The sequence below is a fragment of the Suncus etruscus genome, chromosome 2 (assembly GCF_024139225.1).
Source record: "Suncus etruscus isolate mSunEtr1 chromosome 2, mSunEtr1.pri.cur, whole genome shotgun sequence".
NCBI classification, from domain to species: Eukaryota; Metazoa; Chordata; class Mammalia; order Eulipotyphla; family Soricidae; genus Suncus; species Suncus etruscus.
This window is the reverse complement of record NC_064849.1, coordinates 120876870-120902050: the sequence shown is the minus strand read 5'-3', so window position 1 is coordinate 120902050 and position 25181 is coordinate 120876870. Positions and strand designations below refer to the sequence as shown.

General features: G+C 37.0%; 1 protein-coding gene across 4 annotated transcripts in view; it reads right to left on the bottom strand.

Moving 5' to 3' along the window:
* Window positions 1-25181, bottom strand: part of KIF2A (kinesin family member 2A) — a 93968-nt gene that overhangs the window by 23558 nt on the left and 45229 nt on the right. The window contains exons 4-17 of one of the 4 annotated variants that reach the window (XM_049768757.1): window positions 23435-23489; window positions 20491-20613; window positions 19852-19952; window positions 14492-14587; window positions 12613-12667; window positions 11898-12060; window positions 10271-10361; window positions 10076-10139; window positions 9061-9152; window positions 7288-7430; window positions 6356-6560; window positions 5191-5301; window positions 4175-4242; window positions 65-178 (exon numbers count right to left, since the gene is read on the bottom strand). In XM_049768757.1, coding sequence (XP_049624714.1) covers window positions 65-178; window positions 4175-4242; window positions 5191-5301; window positions 6356-6560; window positions 7288-7430; window positions 9061-9152; window positions 10076-10139; window positions 10271-10361; window positions 11898-12060; window positions 12613-12667; window positions 14492-14587; window positions 19852-19952; window positions 20491-20613; window positions 23435-23489 — 1481 coding nt within the window. The remainder of the gene's footprint in view (window positions 1-64; window positions 179-4174; window positions 4243-5190; window positions 5302-6355; window positions 6561-7287; window positions 7431-9060; window positions 9153-10075; window positions 10140-10270; window positions 10362-11897; window positions 12061-12612; window positions 12668-14491; window positions 14588-19851; window positions 19953-20490; window positions 20614-23434; window positions 23490-25181) is intronic. The other 3 variants (XM_049768758.1, XM_049768759.1, XM_049768760.1) reach the window with 3 other exon arrangements.

Here is a 25181-nt window from a genome sequence, read left to right as displayed (position 1 = left end):
TCACGAAAACTATTCAAATAAACATTTTATATATATATATATAGAGAGAGAGAATGAAGTAGACCTGGTAATTGAAGGAGAAAAGTCATCATACTCATAAGAAGGAGAGAGATCAGGGCGACTGCCACTACCCTGTGAGAAGGGTATGTCTGATGGACTAATTCCAAACTCCTTTACTCTGCAGCAGCACCAAAGAGCAACAAATTAAAAGAAAAACGCTCTTATAAAGACAGTAATATACACTTCAAATTTTCATTTAGTACCAGTTTTGTTGGTATTAACTAGAATACTAACCAATCTGGAGAATTTTTTTTTTTTAATTTCCCTATAATGATTGCTCTGACTCAACATGACTAGTCTAAATACTTCTTGCATCTTTTTGATGATCCTTCTAACTAATCTGAAAAAATCTCTTACCTATGACTACTCAATCTAATTATCTTTTGTGATAATACAAAGAATATTTTATTAGCATTATTAATGTATCCTCAATAATAGTTTTTTCCTCCCAACAGATCACAAGAGAATTAAGTCCTAATTGTTTCCCAAGCTTCATAATAAATTAATTTCTTTCCTCAGCATGTAGAAATAGCATTAGCTTTATTGGTACAAATTCAGTAACTAGCTAATAAATTTTCCATTTTGAGGTTCAGGTGAGAAACACAGGTTAAGAAAACAAAATTCTTTTTTTTTTTTGTTTGTTTGTTTTTGGGTCACACACAATCAGCACTCAGGGGTTAGTCCTGGCTCCACACTCGGAAATCGCTCTTGACAGACTCGGGGGACCATATATCCCGACCATATCGGGATTTGAACCACCATCCTTCTGCATGCAGGGCATATATGTCTTACCTCCATGATATCTCTCCGGCACCAAGAAAACAGAATTTAAATTGCCTTTGCTAACCATTCTTGAGGGTCAGAAAGCATAGTTGGAGTTAACTGGTAATCCCCTGGGACAAAAGGCCTATGATTGCAGTACTTGTGCCTGGTTGTCTGAAAAATACTAGTAGGGACCTGAGAGCTTCCTGAGAACCATTGGGGAGGCCTCCCCCATTAAAACAGAAAACTTAGCTTTGGGTACCAATTTTGTATTTTTAAAATAGCTAATAAACCAAGCATTATTTTTTTCTTGGTACTTTCCTTTGGGTAAACTAAAGAAAATACTTTTAGAGTGAAGGGAAGGGAGGGGAGAGGAGAGGGGAAGAGCAGAGAAGAGAGGGGAGGGGAGGAGAGGGAAGTAAAATGCCTGCCCCAGAAGCAAGCACTGGAAGGTGGGAGGGAGGGAGGGAGGGAGGGAGGGAGGGAGGGAGGGAGGGAGGGAGAGAGGAAGGGAGGGAGGGACGAAGGAAGGGGGAATAATGGAACATTGATAGCAGGAAATGCACACTAGTGAAATCATACACTATATGACTGTAACTCAATCATGAACAACTTTATGGGGAAAAACTTATTATGAACAGCCTTGTAGCCATGGTTTTTAATAAAAAATTTAATTCATAAAGTTAAAAAATTCATATATATGAAATGAATATATTTCTTCTACTTACAATTTTTTGTCTATTACCAATAACTGTCAAATGTTCAATCTAAGTTCATTTATACTTCGAACTTTATTATCTCCTTGGAAAGGTAGTAATTAGCAAACATATCAAAATAAGGTAGTAATTAGCAAACATATCAAAATAATCTAGGTTTCTAAATACTGTTAACTGTTATAAAACCTAATCATTTTCTTATCTGTTTCAAAATCTAATTTTAATACCATCTCTCAATTTAGATGCCCTAGCTGCACATCCCCTATTAAAACCCTCTTGCTCGAGGGTTAGGTTCATCAGGTTAGAGCACATTTCCATACAGGTCTAGGTTCAGATCCTGCTTCTTATCCCCAGAGACCACCAAAAATCCTAAAGCAGTGAGCTGGAAGTAAACCCTGAAAACTGCTTGGTGTGGACCCAAAACATCACTAAGCAAACAAACAAACAAACAAAAAAACTCTCATGCCAAACCCAACTATATTATAAACAGAAATTACATTCTTCAAATAATTATTATATTCCTATCAAAAGATGCCAAAAGGTCTTACTTGCAGTGATATGGAAATATGTAAGAATCAATTGCACCAGATGATATAATATATTATGCTGCAAGTAATATATTTACGTTTCACATAGACCTACCTAAATGAAGTACAGGAAAAATAAGAGCATTTTTTACATTTTATTTCAGAAGTCTGAAGACAGCATTTTTATCTTTCATAATCCTACAACACAGCAATCAATATTCTATAACACTAAGGTGACCCCTTTATCTCTAGTGAAAAATTTAAGTTAAAACTTGAAACCAACAACAACAACAAAATGTTTTTCTTTCTTTTTTGTTTTTTGGGCTATACCCGATGACACTCAGGCTATGTGCTCAGAAATTGCTCCTGGCTTGGGGGACCATATGGGATGCTGGGGATTGAACTGAGGTCCATCCTGGATCAGCCATATGCAAGGCAAACGCCCTACCGCTGCGCTATTGCTCCAACAAAAATATTTTTTAATAAATCAGTGAGGTTACAAAGTTGTTCATGATTGAGATTGTTATAAATCAACATTTTAAAATCACACCAAAACTACTTATTACAGAGATATTTTTAAAATACTTAAGAGTTTGCAGCTAGAGGTTTTTAAAGGAGGCCAGCTATCTCTCTCTCTCTCTTTTTTTTTTATTAAAGTTTTTATTAAAGTGCTCAGGAGCTACTCTAGTTTGGTGTTCAGCAAACCATGTGCTGCTGCTATGCATCTTGAAGCCAAGTAATCTCTTTGATTCCATAAAATAAAGTCTCATATTTTAAAAAACTCACGGTATTTGAGAAGCAAGGAAGAGGGGTTCTGGGCCACATCTTGTTCCACCTTGTGGAACTCAGAGGATATTCCTGGTTCTATATTAAGATGCACGATGTGGCTATGCTTGAGGGACCAAATGCAGTACTGGGGTTTGGAAGGAGGACAGGGGCAGGCAGAAGAGCTACATTCAAGACAATGATCTTAATTAACCCTGGTATCTCTCTGGCTGAAAAATCAGTATATTTTTAATTCTTCTTACAAAAGGTCAGTAGATCTGTATTTTCCAACAGTTTTCAGCATTAAAAAAAACTGTTGGAGCTGGAGCAAAAGTGATAGGGCCTTTGTCTTGCACATGGCTGACCCATGATGGACTTGGGTTCAATCTCTGGCGTCCCATCTGGTCCCCTCACCAGGAGCGATTTCTGAGTGCATAGCCAGGAGTAACCCCTGAGCGTCACCAGGTGTAGCCCCAAAACCATACACACACACACACACACCTATTTAGTTGAAACCAAAGACATAGAGTAATGATCCTACACACACACACACACACACACACACACACACACACACACACGTTTAGTTGAAACCAAAAACATAATAGAGTATGATCCTATTTATATAAAGTTCACATATAGCTACTTATAGTTTTCAGAAATATATTAGTAATACAATTTAAAAAAAAAAAGAAAGGGAAACAAGATTATTCTGGAAAATCAGGACAATGGCTCTTTTTGGGTAAAGACTGAGTCTACATATGTTATCCAGGATTTGTAATCTAGAAGAAACACTGAGAACTTTTGAGAACAAAGGAAGAGAGGGTTGGCAAAGTTCACTTATATGATCTAAGGAAAGGAATGTTCATTTTGTAAGCATTCAATTATTCACTTAATGTTTTTTTTTAAAAAACTTGCTTTGATAATCTATGTTTTATCAGTATACGTATAATAAATAACCCAGTCATGCACTGAAGTCTGTAGTTCTATTGATATTAACAATAAAAAATTAATATATACAAAGAAAAGCGTAACATACTATTAGAAAAACTTTAGCATACAAACAATTTGTATGTTTAAATTTAAAATGTTATGATATATACCTTAGTAAAATGGAAAAAAATAATCATGTTCTCGGACAGACCAATTCTACTAGAGATAGATATAATTCTCTACCAAAATTAAAATTACTATTTATTTCTTAGAGCCTAATGGTATCTTAATGAATAACATGCAAAATTATTTAATTGAAAGAACAATGTAATATAATTTAACCTATCAGGTATTAAGTCATAAACTGCTCTACTTTCCTCAAATTTCAAAATGAATAACCATTTTTCATACCTATTTGCATATCTTAATGTATTAAGAGTATTTTCACAGGATGCCATTCCTGGAGAGATTGTGGCAATCTATTGGGAGGGGAAAATGCAAAGGCAAAGAAAATGTCATGAATAATGAAGATAGTTACACTAACATATAGCTCATTAATGTCTAATTGTAATATGGTTATATAAAAAATCAATGATAATTGAACTCCAAGATTAGATGTCCATAATTAGACATAAACTCCAGTTAAAATATAAACTCTTGAAGGCACCACAAAATGGCCAACAGTAGGTAGAAATGAAGGCTGAAAAACCTGAAGAAAGATCAGCTTTGAGAACTTCCCCCCTTTTCTAAAAGGTTTGTTTGGTTTTACTTATTTATTCTGGATTAAGGGCAATCAATAGTTTACTGTTATTACCTATATAAACACTAAACTCCTTTAGAAAACTGGAGTTTCTCTAATAACATTTGGAGTTAGTGAACCATAACAGCTGGAAAGTAGATGACCCAGGAAAGAGAAAGAGTGAGAAAACCAAATTATACAAAAAAACTGCCCACATCTCCAGCTGATCCCTGAATGAGGCATGTATTTTTTTACTCCAGGCAATGAAATTAGGTAGCTAAAACTGAGAGAACAAAACTGAAATTTTAATTTTATTCACTATGCCAACAAGGAAGGAAAAAGAGGGTAAATTCAATTAAATTAATTTCTACTAAAACAAGAAAAACTTAGTAATGGTAGAAAAATAGAACTAGCTAATTATATAATGCAAAACTGTTAGATACATAAAAGAAAAGTGTGACCATATTAAGAGGAGGGGGAAAATCAATGGAAGTTAAATATGATACATATGCTGGAAATGTTAGTATACTAATTTAAATATAATTGGTATACTGTCAGGGATCAAATCTTAAGTATTGTTATAATTTCTCATAACTGGATTGAAATAACTGTTATTCATGTATGATTTTCTTTTACAGTATAGCTATTCACTGAATACCAAAACTAAACAAAGGAAAATTAAACTTACCATGCAGGTACGAGAGTTTTCACCTATGAATGAATCTCTTAACACCTGAGTGAGTTTACTCGCTCGAAAAGGAGTATGAGGTTTGTTTCTACCTAAGGCTCTGATGCACTCCTGAAAATTAATAAAACAAGCATCATATTAGATTTCTTACAATGAGTAATGAATATACTTGAAAAGATCTTACTATAACTCTAACATTGAACTTTGATCAGTTCTAAAAGATGTACTAATAATTTTATACTGAAGATACTCCCTTAAATTCTCATTCAAGACATGAAAAAATAGAAACAAAAATCCAACACCTACTTTATTATTCCAAAAGATTTTCTGACCAATGACTATAAAAAACTAAACTTTTAAAATGGTATTCAAAAGGAAAACCAAAGGCCTTCAAGTAATCCTGCAACCTGTGCCTTTTTAGTCAGGGAGAAGATATAATATGAAATAACTTTTATGAAACCATTTCACTTTTTTTTTTTTTGGGCCACACCTGGTGGTGCTCAGGGGTTACACTCCTGGCTGTCTGCTCAGAAATAGCTCCTGGCAGGCACGGGGGACCATATGGGACACCGGGATTCGAACCAACCACCCTAGGTCCTGGATCGGCTGCTTGCAAGGCAAACGCCGCTGTGCTATCTCTCCGGGCCCCCATTTCACATTTAAAAAAAAAATTTTTTTTTTTTTTTTTTGGTTTTTGGGTCACACCCGGTGATGCTCAGAGGTTACTCCTGGCTATGCGCTCAGAAGTCGCTCCTGGCTTGGGGGACCATATGGGACGCCGGGGGATCGAACCGCGGTCCGTCCGAGGCTAGCGCAGTCAAGGCAGGCACCTTACCTTTAGCGCCACCGCCCGGCCCCCAAAAAAAAAAAAAAAAATTTTTTTTTGTTGGGTCATTTTTGTGGTTCCTTGTTCTAAATAACAATTAATTCCATGAGAATCTGCTGTAAGTTCTAGAACATTTTGCCAATTAACAAATCTTTGATACATACTACAAAGGATAACATAAAAAATGATTTCTGAATACAAATCTCCAAATAGATATATTTATAGTACAAATATGAATTATGATAACTTTTTACTTTACAAGAAAAGTGCTAGAATTTTCTGAGTAAACAATGTCAAACACACAGAAAGATTCTTTATGATAGCCTATGACTTATTTACCTTGAGTGCTAAAAGGCTTTTATTAATTTCAGCACCTTCAAGTCTAGTTTGCCTGTCTGCACTGGAAGTATCAGCTCCTCTTTCATTTCCAGCCAAGTCAATGAGAGAAAATTTGCCATGTAGTTTTCCTTTCCTCCTGAGAATAATTTGAAAAACTGCATGGCTCCGAGATGAATGTGCATTTGCAGATGTTTGACCAGATGTTCTACAATGTGATAATGCAAAAACCTCAATTTAGGTATTCAAATCATACTATTTCATAAGAAACAAGAGCCACTTAGCCAGTTTTAATCATTTCTCTTTCTCCCTATACAAACACAAACAGACACCCCTTTCTTTTTTTGGTTCTTGGGCAACATTCAGATATACTACCAGATCTGTGCTCTAGCAGTGCTATCAAACTGGAGTTGGTGTCTAAAATCCCTGTAATACCTCTCTGGTCCCGAGTTAACAAATTTTTACATATTTATGTTATTAATATGACATTTCACTTAAGTAACAAAAGCTTTTATAACAAGTCTTTTAATACCAAGATGTACTAAAATAATATATTTGCTTGAAATTTTATTATACTATATCCAAAATAATTATGAAATCAATTTTCCCCATTCGTTTTGGGCAGTGCTCAGGATTTCTTCCTGGTTCTCTGACTGGGGTACCATGTAGTGCCAGGAATTGAAACTGGGTCTTGTACTTGCAAAGCAAGACCGTTGCACTATTTCTGTGGCCCAAATTTGGTACTTTTATTGAAAACAATATTTTGGGGGGAGGTTAAGGGGAAGGACTGGATCTCTCCTAACAATGCTCAAGGGACCAACCACAGGCAGTGCAGAGCCTCTGATTGGAGACAGCTACATGTAAGGCAAGTGACTTAAAATCTCTACTATCTCTTCATTCCCACGTTTTCCTTCCTTAATCAAGAAGAGATTTACCTGCAACTGTTGCCTATGTCAATGAGTTTGAGGACATCTTCAACACATTTAACTTCCCGTTCCTGCAATCCCACCACTTGAACCTGCTGTTTTCCATCTTCAAGGACTCTTAATTTTGTTTTTCTGTTTAGTAAGTCAAACACCTGTAAAATGAAAATTCAAATTATAATAGTTTAAGAGAAAAAAGTTCTATTAAAATAATTACTTTGCGATTCCTTCTCCTCTCCCTTCTTTCCTTCCTTTTTTCCTTTGTTCCTTCCATCATTCCTCTCTCTTCCTTTCACCCTTCTTTCCATTTTTTTTTTTTTTTGTGTGTGGTTTTTGGGTCACACCTGGCAGTGCTCAGGGTTTATTCCTGGCTCCAGGCTCAGAAATTACTCCTGGCAGGCACGGGGGACCATATGGGGCACCGGGATCCGAACCAATAACCTCCTGCATGAAAGGCAAACGCCTTACCTCCATGCTATCTCTCCGGCCCCAAAATTAAGTAATTTGCTTTATGTGTATTTTTTTTTAATTTGGGGGGATTTTAGGTTAGTTTGTTTTTGGGCCATACCCAAAAGTGCTCAGAAATCGCTCCTGGCAGGCTTTGGAGACATACTGGAATTTTGGGATTGAACCCCAGGTCCATCCCGGGTTGGCCTGGTGCAAGGTAAATGCCCTACTGCTGTGCTATCGCTCCAGTCCCAAAAACGAGTAATATGAACAGTAGATTATTTCAGAGAAAAGCAATTACTAGTAAAATAATGAAGCTGAGAGTTCAAAAGACATTGTACAAATGATACTTTATAAATTATAATGCAACTACCCAGATATAGATAAAATTTATTCAATTATAAGGGCTGGAGAGATAGCCTAGCGATAGGGCATTTGCCTTACATGCAGCAGATCCAATGGTTTGAATCCCAGTGTCTCACATGATCCCCCGTGCCTGTCAGGAACAATTTCTGAGCACAGAGCCAGGAGTAACCCCTGAGCGCTGCTGGGTATAACCCCAAAACAAAACAAAATAAAAAAATTCAATTATACTCACTGTACAAAATGTAACAAAACTGGAATATATTTAAACAGAACTTCTATACTTTAAAAGATTAAATGGTAATTTTTAAAACACATTTTAGCAACAAATTATTTTATTTCTTAAAATTTTATTAATATTCAAATACCATGATTACAAAAATATTTTCTTTCTTTATTCATTTTTTTTTGGTTTTTGGGTCATATCCGGCAGCGCTCAGGGGTTACTCCTGGCTCCATGCTCAGAAATCGCTCCTGGCAGACTTGGGGGACCATATAGGATGCTGGGATTCGAACCAATGACCTTCTGCATGAAAGGCAAACACCTGGGGCCAGAGAGATAGCACAGCAGTGTTTGCAAGCAACCAACCCAGGACCTAAGGTGGTTGGTTTGTCCCATATGGTCCCCCGTGCCTTCCAGGAGATATTCCTGAGCAGATAGCCAAGAGTAACCCCTGAGCACCACTGGGTGTGGCCCCCACAACCCCCCCCCAAAAAAAAGAAAGGCAAATGCCTTACCTCCATGCTATCTCTCCGGCCCCCACAAAAAACTAATTTTTTGGGGGGGGGTCACACCTGGCAGCGCTCAGGGGTTACTTCTGGCTCTATGCTCAGTAATGGCCCTTGACAGACACGGGGGACCATATGGGATGCTGAACCACTGTCTTTCTGCATGAAAGGCAAATGCCTTACCTCCATGTTATCTCTCCAGCCCCATACACAAAAAATATTTTAAATTTAAAAAGTTTCACTTACCTTTCCACTATAAATTTCAAAAAAGGTTGCATATACTTGAAGTTCTAACTTCTTATAGTTTGGCTTCTTTAGCATTAAAAAAACATCTCGAGCTGTTAAGAATTTCACACAGAAGAAATGTATTAGATGCAACAGATATTCTTAAAAAGTAAAAGGGACCAGAGCAGTAATAGTAGTTATTCATCTAGTATGTAATGCCTTGCACAGGTCCAACCAGGTTTAATCTCCAGCATCCCTTATGGTCTCCTGAGCCCCCCCACCACCGTTGTGCTCCCCTACCCCCAAAGCAATTCAAATTCACACTCCTTTTCCCTTTGTTGTAGAGCTTTACAAATGGAGGGTTATAAGTAAATTCCTCTGGGATAACTCCTAAATTCTCTATTCTTTGCCTATATTCTATTATCAGTAATAAAACTGAAAACTAAAGCAAACTTTTAAAAGTAGTATGTACTTTGTACATTTAAGGTTTAAATGTCATTCTCCTTCATATTCGCTGAGGTTACTTAATTTTTCTGCACCTATATCTGAAACCAGGGCTCAACACATATGAGGTATGCTATTATTGCTAAGCAACACAGCAAAACAAAAACTTTTCACATACCAGTGTTCACAACTATGAACCCCAACAACATGCCAGTTTATAATAATATAATTACAATATAAATTCATGTGTCTGACAACAAAGTATAAGCAGCATTGTAAATACCCTTAAAATACTACATAGTTTTTCCAATTCTTATTTCAATCACCTCTTTATTATTATTATTTTTCTTTTTGGTTTTTCAGGCCACACCCATTTGATGCTCAGAGGTTATTCCTGGCTAAGCGCTCAGAAATTGCCCCTGGCTGGGGGGACCATATGGGACGCCGGGGGAATCGAACCGTGGTTGCGATCTTTCCTTGGTTAGTGCTTGCAAGGCAAACACCTTACCTTTAGTGCCACCTCGCCGGACCCTCAATCACCTCTTTAATAGAGCATATTGCACAAAGTAAGCAAAAAAAGACGGACAGTTACCTGCTAATGCATAAATTCCTTTAGAGCAATCTTGGTTCTTTCCTGAAAAGTCGCCTCCCATAGTCTACATGTTAAAAAGAAAATAATGAACAGACATTTCCAGGAAGTGTTTCAAATTCATTTATCAGAATTAAGCTAATTTAAGAAAATGAACTGTAGTTTCATAGTATAATGCATCTGTAATGAAATACTTACATGAGTTTTTCCACTTCCAGTCTGCCCATAAGCAAAGCAAGTAGCCATTCCCCTTTCAAATATAGTTTCCACTAGAGGTCTAGCTGTAAACCTTAAAAATAAAATTTATAATTGTTATGTACAATCAATACTTAAAAACAGTAACAGTAATATCAAATCATATATCACTTTTTTTTTTTTTTTTTTGGTTTTTGGGCCACACCCTGTGACGCTTAGGGGTTACTCCTGGCTATGCGCTCAGAAGTTGCTCCTGGCTTGGGGGACCATATGGGACGCCGGGGGATCAAACCGGGTCCGTCCTAGGCTAGCGCAGGTAAGGCAGGCACCTTACCTTTAGCGCCACCGCCCGGCCCCAATATATCACTTTTTCTAATTTTATTTATATAACATCATAAATCAATGAACTCTGACAGTAATAGTCAAATAAAACAAATTTAATATGCCCTTTCTCTAAAGCACCAAGCTTTTCAACAGGTTAAGAAATTATTTTGGGGGCCAGAGCGGTGCTGCAAGCAGTAGGGCATTTTGCCTGGCATGTGCTAACATAGGACAGACCACAGTTTGATCCCCAGCATCCCATTTGGTCCCCCAAGCCAGGAGCGATTTCTGAGAGCATAGCCAGGACTAACCCCTGAGCGTCACTGGGTTTGTGCCCAAAAACCACACCAAAAAAAATTTTTTTTTGAACACTGCTGAAAGAATGGGTGTTAAAACACTGTATGATTGAAACTCAACTATCACCAACTTATTTTAAACTCTATTTTATGGTGATTTAATTAAAATAATTTTTTAAAATCGTAGCCTAGGGGATGGAGATAACTAAAAGTATCAGTTTTGATCTCCTGGGTCCTCCAATTGTTCCATCCTCCTGACTGTCCCCCAAACCTCAAGTACCTTTGAGCACTACTGGGTATGGCCTAACACAAAGAGATAATCTCAAGAGAGAAAAGATATGAGATTTGAGCATGGAGAGAGATGAACATATTATAGAAAAAATTAAAGACCTTCTAAAAATAACAAAAAATGCCAACATTTTTTTATGATTTATAAATACAAAAAAATATGCTTTTAAGATACTACTGTGCTGGGGCCAGAGTGATAGTAAAGCTGAAAAGGTGTTGTCTTGCACGTGGTCAACATGGGCTCAATTTCCCAGCAACCCAAATGATTGGTCTCCCAAGCACCGGCAAGAGTAACCTAATGCAGTCAGGAGTAATCCCTGTGCATCGCTGGATGTGGGCCACCCTGTCCAGCCGAGGGTTCTGAGGTGAAACGGCGGGTAAACAGCTCACAGACAGTCAGGCTTGTGGAAATATTAGCTTTATTTGGTGGACAAGACTGAAGTCCAAAGACTCAGCATAAGTGCCAGCCAAAATGCCTCTCGCCTTCCACAGACCCTTGTTTTTATCCCCCAGAATCAGGTACCACCCTAGGGTGGGGACAGAATGCCAGGTCACACCCTAGGGTAGGGCACAATCACCATCAGGGTAGGGTCAGTAACATAATAATCCCATAAAATATTTACATACACAACACACCTCAGAACAGATGATCATTTAAATTTTTAGACTGGAGAATGAATACATGATATTAGAACAAATTTCTGATTAAAAATGAATTTACCTACCTGTAAACCATTTCATTAGGAGCCGAGTCATCGAAGGCATAATCAAAACGAAATGTTTGGTTTTCTAGGTACCTTGTTAAATCTACTTTTTGTTTAGGTTCGTGTACCATCACAACATCTTTACTAGGAATTGTGATTACGTCAAGATCTTTCATTTGAGTTTCTAAAAGAATAAATGAAAATCAATTCCCAGTAATTCCCACAATATTTGAATGCACAAAAATATTTTAATATAAATTTAGATAAAGTAGTAAGTTCAGTAAATAAAAGTATCCTAAAAGTATACCATTCAGTAAAATAATTCTTTGATAGTAATGTGAAAAAAAAAAAACAAGATTTCTATGATGGGGACCAGAGAGATAGTATGGAGACAATGCGTTTGCCTTGCATGCAGAAGATCAGTAGTTCGAATCATGGCATCCCATCTGGTCCCCTGAGCCTGTCAGTAGTAACCCCTAAGCGCTGCCGGTGTGACCCAAAAAACAAAAAACAAACAAACAAAAAAAGATTTCTATAATGAACAAGAAATAGCAATCATTATAGAACATATTTAGCAGTGATCCTGGAACAACAGATTTAACTAAAATATCTACAAATTATATGTGTCAATATATGCATAGAGATGAAATTTATATATATAGATAAAAAAGAACTTGTATATGCTCTTCTGACTTGTTATCAAAATAAATTACAAGCAGAACAAAATCAATCATACCTTTTTTATTGAGTGGCCGTTTTCTTACACAAACACATATCCTATGTTCATCAATCTAGAAATAGAATTTTATTACAATTATTATCAATACTAAAGTATTCAACAGTCTATTATGCAGTATTTCTTCCAAAAGTTTTAGACATTTATGCAAGGCATAAAACTAAGTTTAAAGAGCAATTGCCTTGCACAAATTCTATTAGCTCTCAGATATAAATAATTAGAAATTCTGAGTAACAAAAACAGTGATTTTCTAAGTTGGCAAGTCATTATAAAATAAAATTTTCGGAGTACTACTCTTCTTAGTAGCATCAGAATTATTTTAAGAAAGTGCCTTACTCTAAGATATGCTGTTACAACTAAAGTAAATTTTCCTACCAAATGTTGTATTTTTAAGTTGATTGAATGCAAATGTTTTGGGGTTTGGGCGACACCCAAAAATGCTTAGGGGTGAATCTTGGCTCTATACTCAGAAATTACTTCTAGTAGTACTCAGGTAACCTTGTGGGATGCCAGGGATAGAACCCAGGTCAGCCACATGTAAGGTGCACTCTACTAGTGCTCTAGCTCCCTAATTAAAAATGTAAAATTTTTTTCATTTAAAAATTTTGTTGTCTGTTTGTTTTTGGGTCACACCCAGCAGTGCTTAGGGGTTACTTCTGGCTCTATGCTCAGAAATCGCTCCTGGCAGGATCGGGGGACCATGTGGGATATGGGATTCTAACCACCGTCCTTCTACATGCAAAGCAAACGCCCTACCCCAATGCTATCTCTTCGGCCCAAATGCAAAATTTTTTACAAACATTTTTAGAAAGCTCAAAATCTGACATGAAATCTCATACTATTTACATATAGGTTAATCACACATTCTCTAGTATGTGCTGTCTCTCCAGCCCCTCTCTAATATATTTTAAAAACATCTATAGGTTACTTAAATCTAACACAAAATAAATGCTATGTAAATACTGGTTATAATGTATTGTGTAGAGAATAAAGACAAGGAAAAACTTGTAGAGTTGACTCTTCAACAGTACAGGTTTGAACTACAGTTTTGGTCTACTCCTATACTAATAGCAACATTTAAACTATTTAAAGTCAAATAACATTCATTTAAAAAATAATATTGTACATTGAAATAATGATGGGTATTTTTTATTCAAATCAAAGAAGAAATAAGCTTGTAACTGAGATCAAGCAAAAGAGAAACTAAGTTTGTAACAGAATCGAAAAGGAAACTGGGTCTTCTGACATCATCACTCCTTTATAACTGCTGTTCTGCCCTACATCAAAGACGGATTTACTTTAAAAAAAGGACATTGAGTGAAAGTTCAAAGTTAAGGTATCAGTAAGGGGACTTCTTCTGAGAATTATGTTATGGGTGATTGTCCTTCCACTGTAACTTTACCTTGTCCTCTTTCTTTGCATCTTTGTTCTCATAATTAAAAATAAAAAAATTAAAAAAAAAAAAGACATTGAGATAGCAAGGAGGTAGGGCATTTGCCTCTCAGGCAGAAGGACGGTGGTTCGAATCCCGGCATCCCATATGGTCCCCTGGGCCTGCCAGGAGTGATTTCCGAGCGTAGAGCCAGTAGTAACCCCTGAGTGATGGTGGGTATGACCCAGAAACAAAAACAAACAAACAAAAAAACAAAAAACAAAAAAAGGACATTGAGAGAAAGCATATCCTGATATACTAAATTATAGAAAATAAGCAAAATTACAAATGACTTACTAAATTTCTTAAAATAAGCACCAAACGTAGTCATTCAAGTGGAAAAAACTACATAAATCATTAAGATATTAATTCAGTGTAATAAAAGCTATTTCTATTTAAAGCATAATAATAATACTTTTCTAGAGCACTGGTTTACAAAAATCTTACCGGATCTGCTGTTGTTAATGGCCTATAATCCAAACTTCCTCTAAAGTCTCTGATCATACACATAATTTCATAATTTGGGTTTGTAGCATCAACATCCTAAGAAGACAAAGAGAACTCATCATTTATTATAATAATGTGGCATTTGTTGATCTTAAGTCTTATCTACTTTCGGGCCAGAGAGATACCACAGTAGTAAGGCATCCTTGCTTGTGGCTGACCCAGGACTGACCGTGTTTGATTCCTAGCATCCCATATGGTCCCCCGAACTTGCCAGGAGTAATTTCTGAGCACAGAGCCAAGAGGGAATCCCTGAGCATCGCTGGGTGTGGCCCAAAAACCAATCAATCAATACATAAACTGCTTTTTGTTTGTTTGTTTTGGGTTTTGGGTCACACCCGGCAGCACTCAGGGATTTCTCCTGGCTCTATGCTCAGAAATCATTCATGGCAGGCTCCGGGGACTATATGGGATGCCAGGATTCAAACCACCGTCCTTGTGCATGCAAGGCAAATGCCTTACCTCCATGCTATCTCTCCAGCCCCTATTACATAAACTGCTTTAAAAAAAAGCCTTATTTACTTTGATAATTAATCCAGTAAACTATTACATTTGTTTTTGCCTAATTCAAACCCAGACTAGATAATTCAGTTTTACAATTCAGAATAATATGCCTTTAATAATTTTTTATTAAAAATAAAAATTCTAGGGGCCAGAGTGATAGCACAACGGTTTGGTGTTTGCCTTGCACAAACTCGATCTTCGGCATCCCATATGGTCACCGAGCCAGGAGTGATTTCTGAGTGTATAGCCAGGAGTAACCCCTGAATGTCACCAGGTGTGGTTCAAAACAAAAAAGCAAAAACAAAAACAAAAAACCCTAATACTCTACAAGCATTCTGTGAATTTCAAACCAATATACTTCATTAAAACTAATGTTGACCTGCTTCAAAAATTCATCTGTCACACCTACTCTTTAATTACCCCAGAAAAATATAGCAATAAAAATATCACTTATCTAAACAAAAAACTATCAGATTTCTTTTCCTAATTTTAATTATTCTTTCATTAAAGTAAAAATGAATTCATTTGTTCATTTACTTTTATTTAATATCTAAAAAAGACTAGAACATGCAGGCATATAACTAAAGAAATCAAAGACATTACCGTATTTTCCGGCATATAAGACGACCCCCTAGTTTTACAGTTAAAACATAAGTTTAGGCCTATATTCACTGTATCAGACAGAACGTTCCTGTGTTGCAACTGTATGTACCACAGTGAGCCAATCACAACAAGCAAAGGTTCAGAGGTTATACTGTAATAAACTTCCTCTCTGACGCTGGCCAATCTGAGCAGGCTTTTGACAGTATAGATTCAGTACAGAACATTGTCTAATTTGCATGCACAAAAAGCCTGATTGGCTGAGTTCGAGAAGCGATCCGAGCATACTTGCAGTGATTGGTGCAGGATCGAGTTGGAAAATTTGTTTTGTGGCAATATTCAGACAATTTTCGTTTAGCAGCATATTGAAACATTTTTCGGGACATACTCGGCGTATAAGATGACCCCCGATTTTCGGTTGACTTCTTTTGTTTCAAAAGTCGTCTTATATGCCAGAAAATACGGTACATTGAAAGGCTATTTTCTTTTCTATGTTCATTATATATAACAGTGCACATGGATATAAATATAAATATAAATATGGAACTGAACTAAAGAAAAGCCTGTCAATAAGATGATTAAAGAAGGGTGGTATATAAAGTAAGTAGAATATTACTCTATTAAGTTAAAAGATAAAATCGTGCTCTGGGGGTCGGAGAGATAGCATGGAGGTAGGGCATTTGCCTTGCATGTAGAAGGACCGTGGTTCGAGTCCCAGCATCCCATATGGTCTTCCGAGCATGCTAGGGGTGATTTCTGAGCGCTGCTGGGTGTGACCCAAAAAACAAAAACCAAAAACAAAATCGTGCTCTGGAACAAAATGGATAAACATAGAGGTAATTTGTGAAATGAAATAAGAAAGTGATAGGAAATTACCAGACTGCTTCACTCATACATAGAAAATGAGTACCTAAGAAAACATACTGGCAAAATCCAACAAAACTAACTCGTCACCACGATTAAAAAAAAAAAAAACCAAAAAAAAAAAAAAAAAAAAAAAACCAAAAACCGAAGAAAACAAAACAAAACAAAATAGCAGTAACTAAAGGGAAAGAGAAGGAGTCAGGGAAGAAACAAACAGAAAAACATGGAATCACACACATAATAATGAGTGATACTGAACAATAATATGCTATGACACTACAAACAAAACAAATCAATTTCAAAAAACAATGACACAGGGAAAAAATAAAGCCCAAGCCCAAATCAGAGAATGCTGAAATATATTGCTGTTGTTCTATGGTCATCTCCAGTAATGATCAGGGCCTATTTCTCAATCTGTGTTCAGGCGTCACTTATCTGTGCTCAAGAGACCAAATAATTGGCTACATGCAAGGCAATTGCTGCCTTAATCCTTGTACTCTCCAAATAGAGAAATAAATTTAAAGGACTCTAAAGTTATTTCAAAATATCTTTTAAATTCAGCAACTGTTGATTCCACAAATGGACATCTACACCAAGACTACAAAACTTTAATCCAAAGAAGGATAAATGCTCACCTATGATGACATTCATCAGAGTGATTTACAATAGTCAAGACAAGGAAACAATCCAAGTACCCAACAAGAATGCTCTCTCTCTCTCTCTCTCTCTCTCTCTCTCTCTCTCTCTCTCTCTCTCTCTCTCTCTCCTCTCTCTCTCTCTCTCTCTCTCTCACACACACACACACACACACACACACACACACACACACACACTACATGACTATGAAGAAACATGAAATCTTGCAGTTTGTTACAATACAGATGGAATGAGTAGCCAAAATTAGTGAGAAATTAAAGATATACTGGAGAATCTTACTCAGGTGAGCTATAGTAATAAAAATGTGATGTAGGTTCTAGGGAGTAAAATGGGTAGTGTTTGCCTTGCAATCAGGTGATCTTCATACCATATATGGTCCCCTGAGCACCACCAGGAGTGATCCTGAGCACAGAGCCAAGAGTAAACTTTGAGCACCAATGTGCCATCTCCCCCCCAAAAAGTGATTTGAAGGTGCTAGGGGGAGAGGAGAAGAGACCTAGGATATGATGGAGCATAACCTGGCACTTGGGCAGTGGGCATGGTGTAGAAGCACAGCATTTTTTTTTTAAATGGTGGAGGGTATTGGGTATAGCAACTGTGGTAATGAAGGCACTAAATTCAAAGCCACAAATGTTAAGATATTATAAGAACAGCTAACACTTTCTTGAGGGGGGAGAAGGTTTGGGCCATACCCTGTGGCATTTAGGAATTACTCCTTGAGGTGCTTGGGGATCAAATGGAATGCCAGAGATAGAACCCAGGTTATCTGTATGCAAAGCAACACCCTACCTGTTGTACTATAGCTCCAGTCCCTAACACTTTTATTGAGTGCTGACTTAATATACCTTTTTGAAGCAAAAAATAAATAAATAAATAAAATTCCTATTAAAATACAAAAGGCAATCGTTAAATGACACTCATAGTCATATGTTTTATTTGTTGTTGTTGTTTTGGGGTCACTTCTGGCTCTCTGCTCAGAAATAGCTCCTGGCAGGCACTGGGAGAATCATATGGGATACCGGGATTTGAACCACCGTTGGTTGGCCACTTGCAAGGCAAACGCCCTACCGCTGTGCTATCTCTCCCTCATAGTCATGTTTTTGCCTAAAACCTTGGACATAAATTAAATTTCAAAAGTATTAATAATACAAAAAAGGGGGGGGGGCAGAGAGATAGCATGGAGGTAAGGCCTTGCATGCAGAAGGATGGTGGTTCGAATCCTGGTAGGTATCCCATAGGTCCCCTGAGCACTGTCGGGTGTGACCCCCCCAAAAAAAACCAAACAAACAAGAAAAGTATTAATAACACTATCAATGGACTCTTCTAAAACTATTTACTTCAATTGAGAAGTAAACTGTTAAAAACTGAGATCAGAGATAAAAATATTTGAGTACCCAAAGAAAACAGCAGAGGGCGTTTGTGCTAAATAGCTGTAATCTGTTATGTGTATTATTTCAAAACCCATGAACTGATTTATTCATACTGAATACTATTTTAGTTCTATAATTCTACTGAAATTTTATTAATAATATTTGGCCATACTCCTAAATAAACATCACTGCAAAGAAAAAATTCTAAAAATATAATACGATATAAAGGTAACAGAGAAATTAAATGTGTAAAGATTTGTAGAAAGATTAAAGGCCTTCTATGCAATTTTTCCCTGCTTTACTAAACAGGTCTGCAACCATCTCAAGCAAACATACAGGGCCTCAGTAGTAGAGATTTGTTCTTAATATATAGTATAAATCAAAACACTTGACATTTCACCTTTCATTATGATACTTTGTATTCACTGATCATGGAAAATAAGAAAAAATTTACAAAATATGTTATTCTTCAAACTGTATTTTTAGATGTATATAAAAACCCAATGCCCTATTATTCTTCGATGTAAATCAGAACTGTAGTTGTTATGTAACAGTTTATTCATTATTCAAACTTTAGAATTAATGGCAACCACTAAACCTGACAAGTTCTTGTAATAGAAAATAGTTACAAAAACTTACTGTACTATCTCTCCAACCCCTGAAAACCTTTTCTTTCCTGTTGGTTGGTTATTGGGGTGGAGGGAACACTGTGATGCTCAGGGACTACTAATGGCTCTGTATTCAAAGATCACTCCTAGCTGGGCGTGGTGAACCATATGGGATGCTGACTATTGCAGCCAGATTGGCTGCATACTTAGCAAAACAAAACAAAACAAAACAGGGGGGGGGATTATTCCTGGGACCATACAGTATTGTGGATTGAAATTTAATTTTACAGATGTGGAAGGAAGTTTGGGCCATACGTAGGTAGGCCTGGGGGCCATAGTTAGTGCCAGGGATCAAATCAGAGTTGGCTATGTGCTAAGGCAAGCACAATCCCTGCACTATCTCTCTAGCCCTAAAAAAAATTTGTTTTGTTTTGGAGCCATACCTAGCTGTGCTCAGGGTTTACTCTTGGCTCTGTGCTCAAGTACCAATCCTGGCAGGCTCAAGTGACCATAAGAGATTCTGAGAATCGAACTCAGATCATAAGGATGCAAAGCAAATGCCCTACCCGCTGTACTAGTGCTCTAGTACCCCTGAAAATTTTTTAAAAATGAGTATCCCCCCCTACTTTTTAAGCCAATCAATTTTACTGACAATCTAGTTTTCTTGTTAGTATATAAATAAAAAACATTTATTACAAACCTGTGCTCTTTTTTCTCTAAGTTCTTGCTGTTGCAGTCTCCTTTTTTCTCGCTTTTCTTGCAATTTTTCTACTTCTTTTACACAATTAGATTTCCTACGTGCTAACAAAACCAAAAAAGGATGAGTTGTTGAAGTATCATTTTATTTTTAGAGTACTGAACTTAGACAAAAATTTTTAATGTGTAATTTCACCACACACTCAAAACAAAAAATACACAATGATGAAGCATGCCTACAACAACTATGAGCTGCTTTGACAAAACTAGGAACAGGACAATATACAAAAAAGAGTCAAAAAAAAATGACTCTAACACATTGATACATGTCATCTCTTGGTCTATAATCACAATTTTTTGAAGGATGAAATCAAGTATAAAAAATGCCTTTATAATAACTGTCAAACTTATCATTTGGCCAAAAAATTTAATTTAAAGCAACAGAAACCTTTATATAATGTAGAATTTATAAATTCTTTACTTTCATATATTAAAAAAAAACCCAAGTAACAAAAAGTTTTCAAGTGGTAAGAATATGAAACTGGCAATTATATTGTTTATCGTTTGTAAATTTATATGGATGACCAAGAGAAAATACATGTATGCCTAAAGTGACTGAATCCTTGATACATGATTTACATACAAGGAGGTCCAAATTCCTTTTTTGCAGCTTGAACTGGAGATATATCTGAAACACTACCATTCTGTTGTGCAGAGGAAGACTGTTCAGGAAGCTGACTAGGCCGTGCACGCGCAGAACCAATGACTGCAAAGAAAAAAAGAATTTTAAACTCAGAGCAAAAAATAGTAAAGGAAACCTTGGGAAAAGAAAGTGAGATATAACAAAAGAACTAAAATTAACAGGCTGCATCAAGTGTTGAGGAGGAATGTGACTCAGTGCTAAAGCACAAGCCTTGCATGTGTGAGGCCAGGGATTCATTTCCTAAGACTAAAAAGGCAAAATGCCAAGTCTCTGTCATGTATAAGTGGAATATAATAATTTTGCTCAATTAACTGACAGGTTAAAAGAGGTGATCAAAATGATATACAGTCTTAGGTCTCAACGTAAACTTCTGCTATAAAACACGATCTGAATAAATTATACAATAGCTAGAAACAAACTTTACTTATAATAATCACTAAAGATTAAGTAAGCAGGTCAGAGTACAGTGTACAAGTGATAGTGTGTGCTTGTCTTGCAAATAGCCAACTCAGGTTCCATCCCTGGCACCCCATATGGTCTCCCAAGCCCACCAGAAATGATCCCTGAACACAGATCAGGAGTAAGTACTAAGCAGAGCCAGATGTGGTGAGAAAAAAAAAATATGTCTGTGTGTGGGTTTTCTCACGTACTACTGCTACAGCTGAAACATGTACCTGAAGAGGGTCCCTGGTGCCCCTCCTAGATGTCCTTTCTGGTGACCTGACAATCCTGTCTTCCCCTGTCCGCATCAGAGAGCACCACAGGGTCTCCACCCATGATCCATTGGTTTCAATAAACCTCAACTCTGATCACTCACCAACAAAATGTGCACAAAGATGAATTTTAGGGGTCAGAGTGATAGTTTAAGTGGGAAGGGTGCTTGATAGATAGAACAACTGAGTCAGCATGTCTAAGACCCAGGTTTGATCCTTGGCATTTCATGTCTTCCAAGCCTGCCAGAAGTGATCTCCAAACAAAGCCAGGAGAGCATAACCACTGTGGCCAAAAACCAAACAAAAAGAGATTTAATTCCATTTTAATTTTGAAAAAAAATTACACAATTTAGGCACTAGAGAGTTAGTACAGGGATTGTGGTGGTGCTTTGCTTCCATGTGACTGACCCTAGTTCAATGCTCAGTACCAAATGGACCCTCAAACACCACCAGAAAGTTGAACTGGAAAATCCTGGAACTGTAGAAATAGCAGTAGTGCTTTCTCTAAGTCCTAGCTAACATTGAAGTGCTGTCACGATTGAGTGAGAAAGAACTGTTAGGCCTGCTGAGTATTAGTAGGAGCACCTACTCACAAAAAAAAAAAAAAAAAAAGTATACAATTCAAAAAGAAATAATGAAAGCAAAAATTTTAAAGCTGTTCACTTCTCTACATTCCAAATTCCTCTCTGTTTCTCAAACATGGAACTTAAAGCAAAGAATTTTCCTCTGTGGATATTATAAAAGTGGAAAACAATAGTTAAATTTAGACATTTTACAAAAAAAAAATTAAGTTTTTACAAACTAAAAGGATCGTGTTTAGCAGACTTACCACCCCAAATTCTTTTTTTCTTTTTTTTTGGGGGGGGGCACACCCGGTGGTGCTCAGGGGTTATTCCTGGCTGTCTGCTCAGAAATAGCTCCTGGCAGGCACGAGGGACCATACGAGACACCGGGATTCGAACCGACCACCTTTGGTCCTGGATCGGCTGCTTGCAAGGCAAACACCACTGTGCTATCGCTGTGCTATCTCTCCGGGCCCACCACCCCAACTTCTAATCTAATGTCTATAAACATCTTACTTCACTGTCACTACTAAAGGAAATCATTGTGAGAAAAGGAGAACCAAACTGAATGGTGGGGAAAAAAATGAATAGTGAATAAAAGGGTGAAGATAGTACAAGAGTAGGTCAATTGCCTTGTACATGGCAAATCCATCATGGTCCCGAGTCTGTTGAAGTAGGATCCCTAAATATCACCTAAACACCACCAGGTGTGACCCCCCCCCCAAAAGGGGGAGGATTAGCCACGCTTAACATTTAACATTTTCTTCGTGGTTTTTTAGGCCACATCAAGCAGTGCTCGGGGTTACTCCTGGCTCTGCGCTCAGAAATCACTACTGGCAGGAATGGGGGACCATATGGAATGCCAGTTATAGAACCTGGGTCCTTCCTGGGTCGGCCACGTATAAGGCACACACCCTACTGCCATGCTATCTCTCCGGCCCAAGAAACATAATTACTAATGATACTTTTGAGTTGAAATCATCTAAAATGTTTCAATTAAACTTAAATTTGTGAAATCAATCATGTAACTTCATTTCTTTCGTTTTCACAAAATTGCCATCAGATACTAAAAATCACAGGCAAATCAGATACATAAAAAAAATTCAATATAGTGTGGTGGCTTATTTTCACCATGTACTTAAAAATTAACTACTAACACTGTTTTATTTTGGGGTCACACCTGTTGGTGCTAAAGAGACCTAAGTTATGCCAGGGATCAAAATTACTGGAATTATTTTATCAAAAAATAATAACATAATTTTATTTTATATTATATATTATAAAATTTTCTTATATATTGAGGTCAGATAGTACAGTAGGCAGGGCACTTGCCTTGTATGCAGCTGATTTGAGTTCAATCCCTAGCATTTCACATGGTCCCCAGAGCACCACCAGGACTAACTCCTGAGTGCAGAGCTAGAAATAACCCTGAACATCAATGGGTATGGTTTAAAAAAAAAAAAAACTAAAAAACCCTCAAAACCAAACAAACCACTTCCCAAATTACAAGCCAATATAAACCTTAAATAAATGTCAGCCAAACAGTTACATTCCCTATAAGGCCATATCAAGAAATCAATAGGCAAAATTCATAATCTTTTATCTTACCTCGATTATCTCTTGGAGGAGGGTCATTTTTAACAGTAGCCACAGTCCGTCGATTCTATAAAATGAACATTTTTTCTCTTTATAACATAACTCGTCAATTTCAGTTTACTTTAAAGTAGGGAAGACAAATCATAACTAAACTAGAGAAAACTTCATTTTTTTTTCTTTTTTTGGTTTTTGGGCCACACTCGGCAGTGCTCAGAAATTACTCCTGGCAGGCTTGGGGGACCATATTGGGATGCAGGGAATCGAACCTGGACCCATACCAGATTGGCAGTGTGTAAGGCAAATGATGTGCTATCACTTAGACCCTGAGAAAATTTCATTTTCTAATGAGCTACTAATACTGCCAAATATTAAGTTCTTAAATACTACCCACCCTTGACCAAAAATAATTTATTTTTATTTTATTGTTGTTGTTTTTGGGGCCACACCCAGTGGCGCGCAGGGGTTATTCCTGGCTGAGTTCTGAAATCATTCCTGGCAGGCTTAGGGGACCATATGGGATGCTGGGAATTGAACCCGGGTTCATTCGGGTTGGCCGCATGCAAGGCAAATGCCCTACTGCTGTGCTATCTCTTTGGCCTAAATAATTTATTTTGAATAAATGAACCAGGCACTCTGTTCAGGACTTTGCATACTGTAATCACCACAACCCTATGAGGTCATTATTATTACCATTCCAGTAAGTGATAACACAGGAAAAGGAAAGTAATTCCACTAAAGTCTATGTTGGTGTTTTTTTTATCACTGTTATATCATCAAAATCATGTAAGAAATTTTATCTTTGTACATTGGGATTATTTGGGTGGTTTAGGGAGGGTGGGGGGTGCACAGGAGGTCCAGAAATGCTACTGAGGCCTTGGTTCAGTTTAAAGGAATGAAGATAAAATGTGTTGGAGCTTTGCTATGCCAGGGAAACCCATATACAAAGCACATTAGTGGCATCTCAGGTATACCCAGTGGTGCTTGGGAGATCATGGTCTGGTGGGAATTGATCATGTGCCCTAATATTATCTCCAAGTTCCAATAACAATAGGTTAAGGCCAGAGTTTTAGTAGTATGTTTGTTGGGGCAATGTTTTGGACCACACCTTACAGTGCTGAGCAGAAATTCCTGACTCCACACTCAGGAGAAAATCCTGGAAATGCTGGGTAGAAAACATACATTGACCAGGACTGAACTAGAGTCAGCTGCATGAAAGCTCTGAGCACTTCGTATGAACCAAAACAAAAAACACAGCAACAAAAACCAACATAATACTTTAAATGTGCCAGTTTCATATTGCTGATGAATACTACAAAGGCTTAATCTTTACAGATAATGTAGCATTAAACACACACCATAAATTTTCTGTATTTTAGAATATAAATTTATTGTAATAAAGTAATTCATTTTTTTTTTACCATTTCATAGTCTGTCAACAGACACTGAGCAGCTAGATAGTTATGACCCATATTGTCTAAGAAGCAATCAGTCTTAGGAAAATATTAACCAGACAAGAAATAAGAAATTAATAAGAAATAAATTATTTTAGTCTTTCATAACCAATAGATAACCACTATATTTAAAACTATAGGGCTACGCTAAGTGTGTGCTTTGGATGTGCGTCTCCTGAGTTAAACACTGCATGATCCCTGGAGCAATCAAACACAAGCTGTAAGTAGCCACTGAGCATCTATATACAGAAATAAGAATGAATAAAGAACTGTGGTTGCTCTGTTTGCTTTGGGGTCATACTCAACAG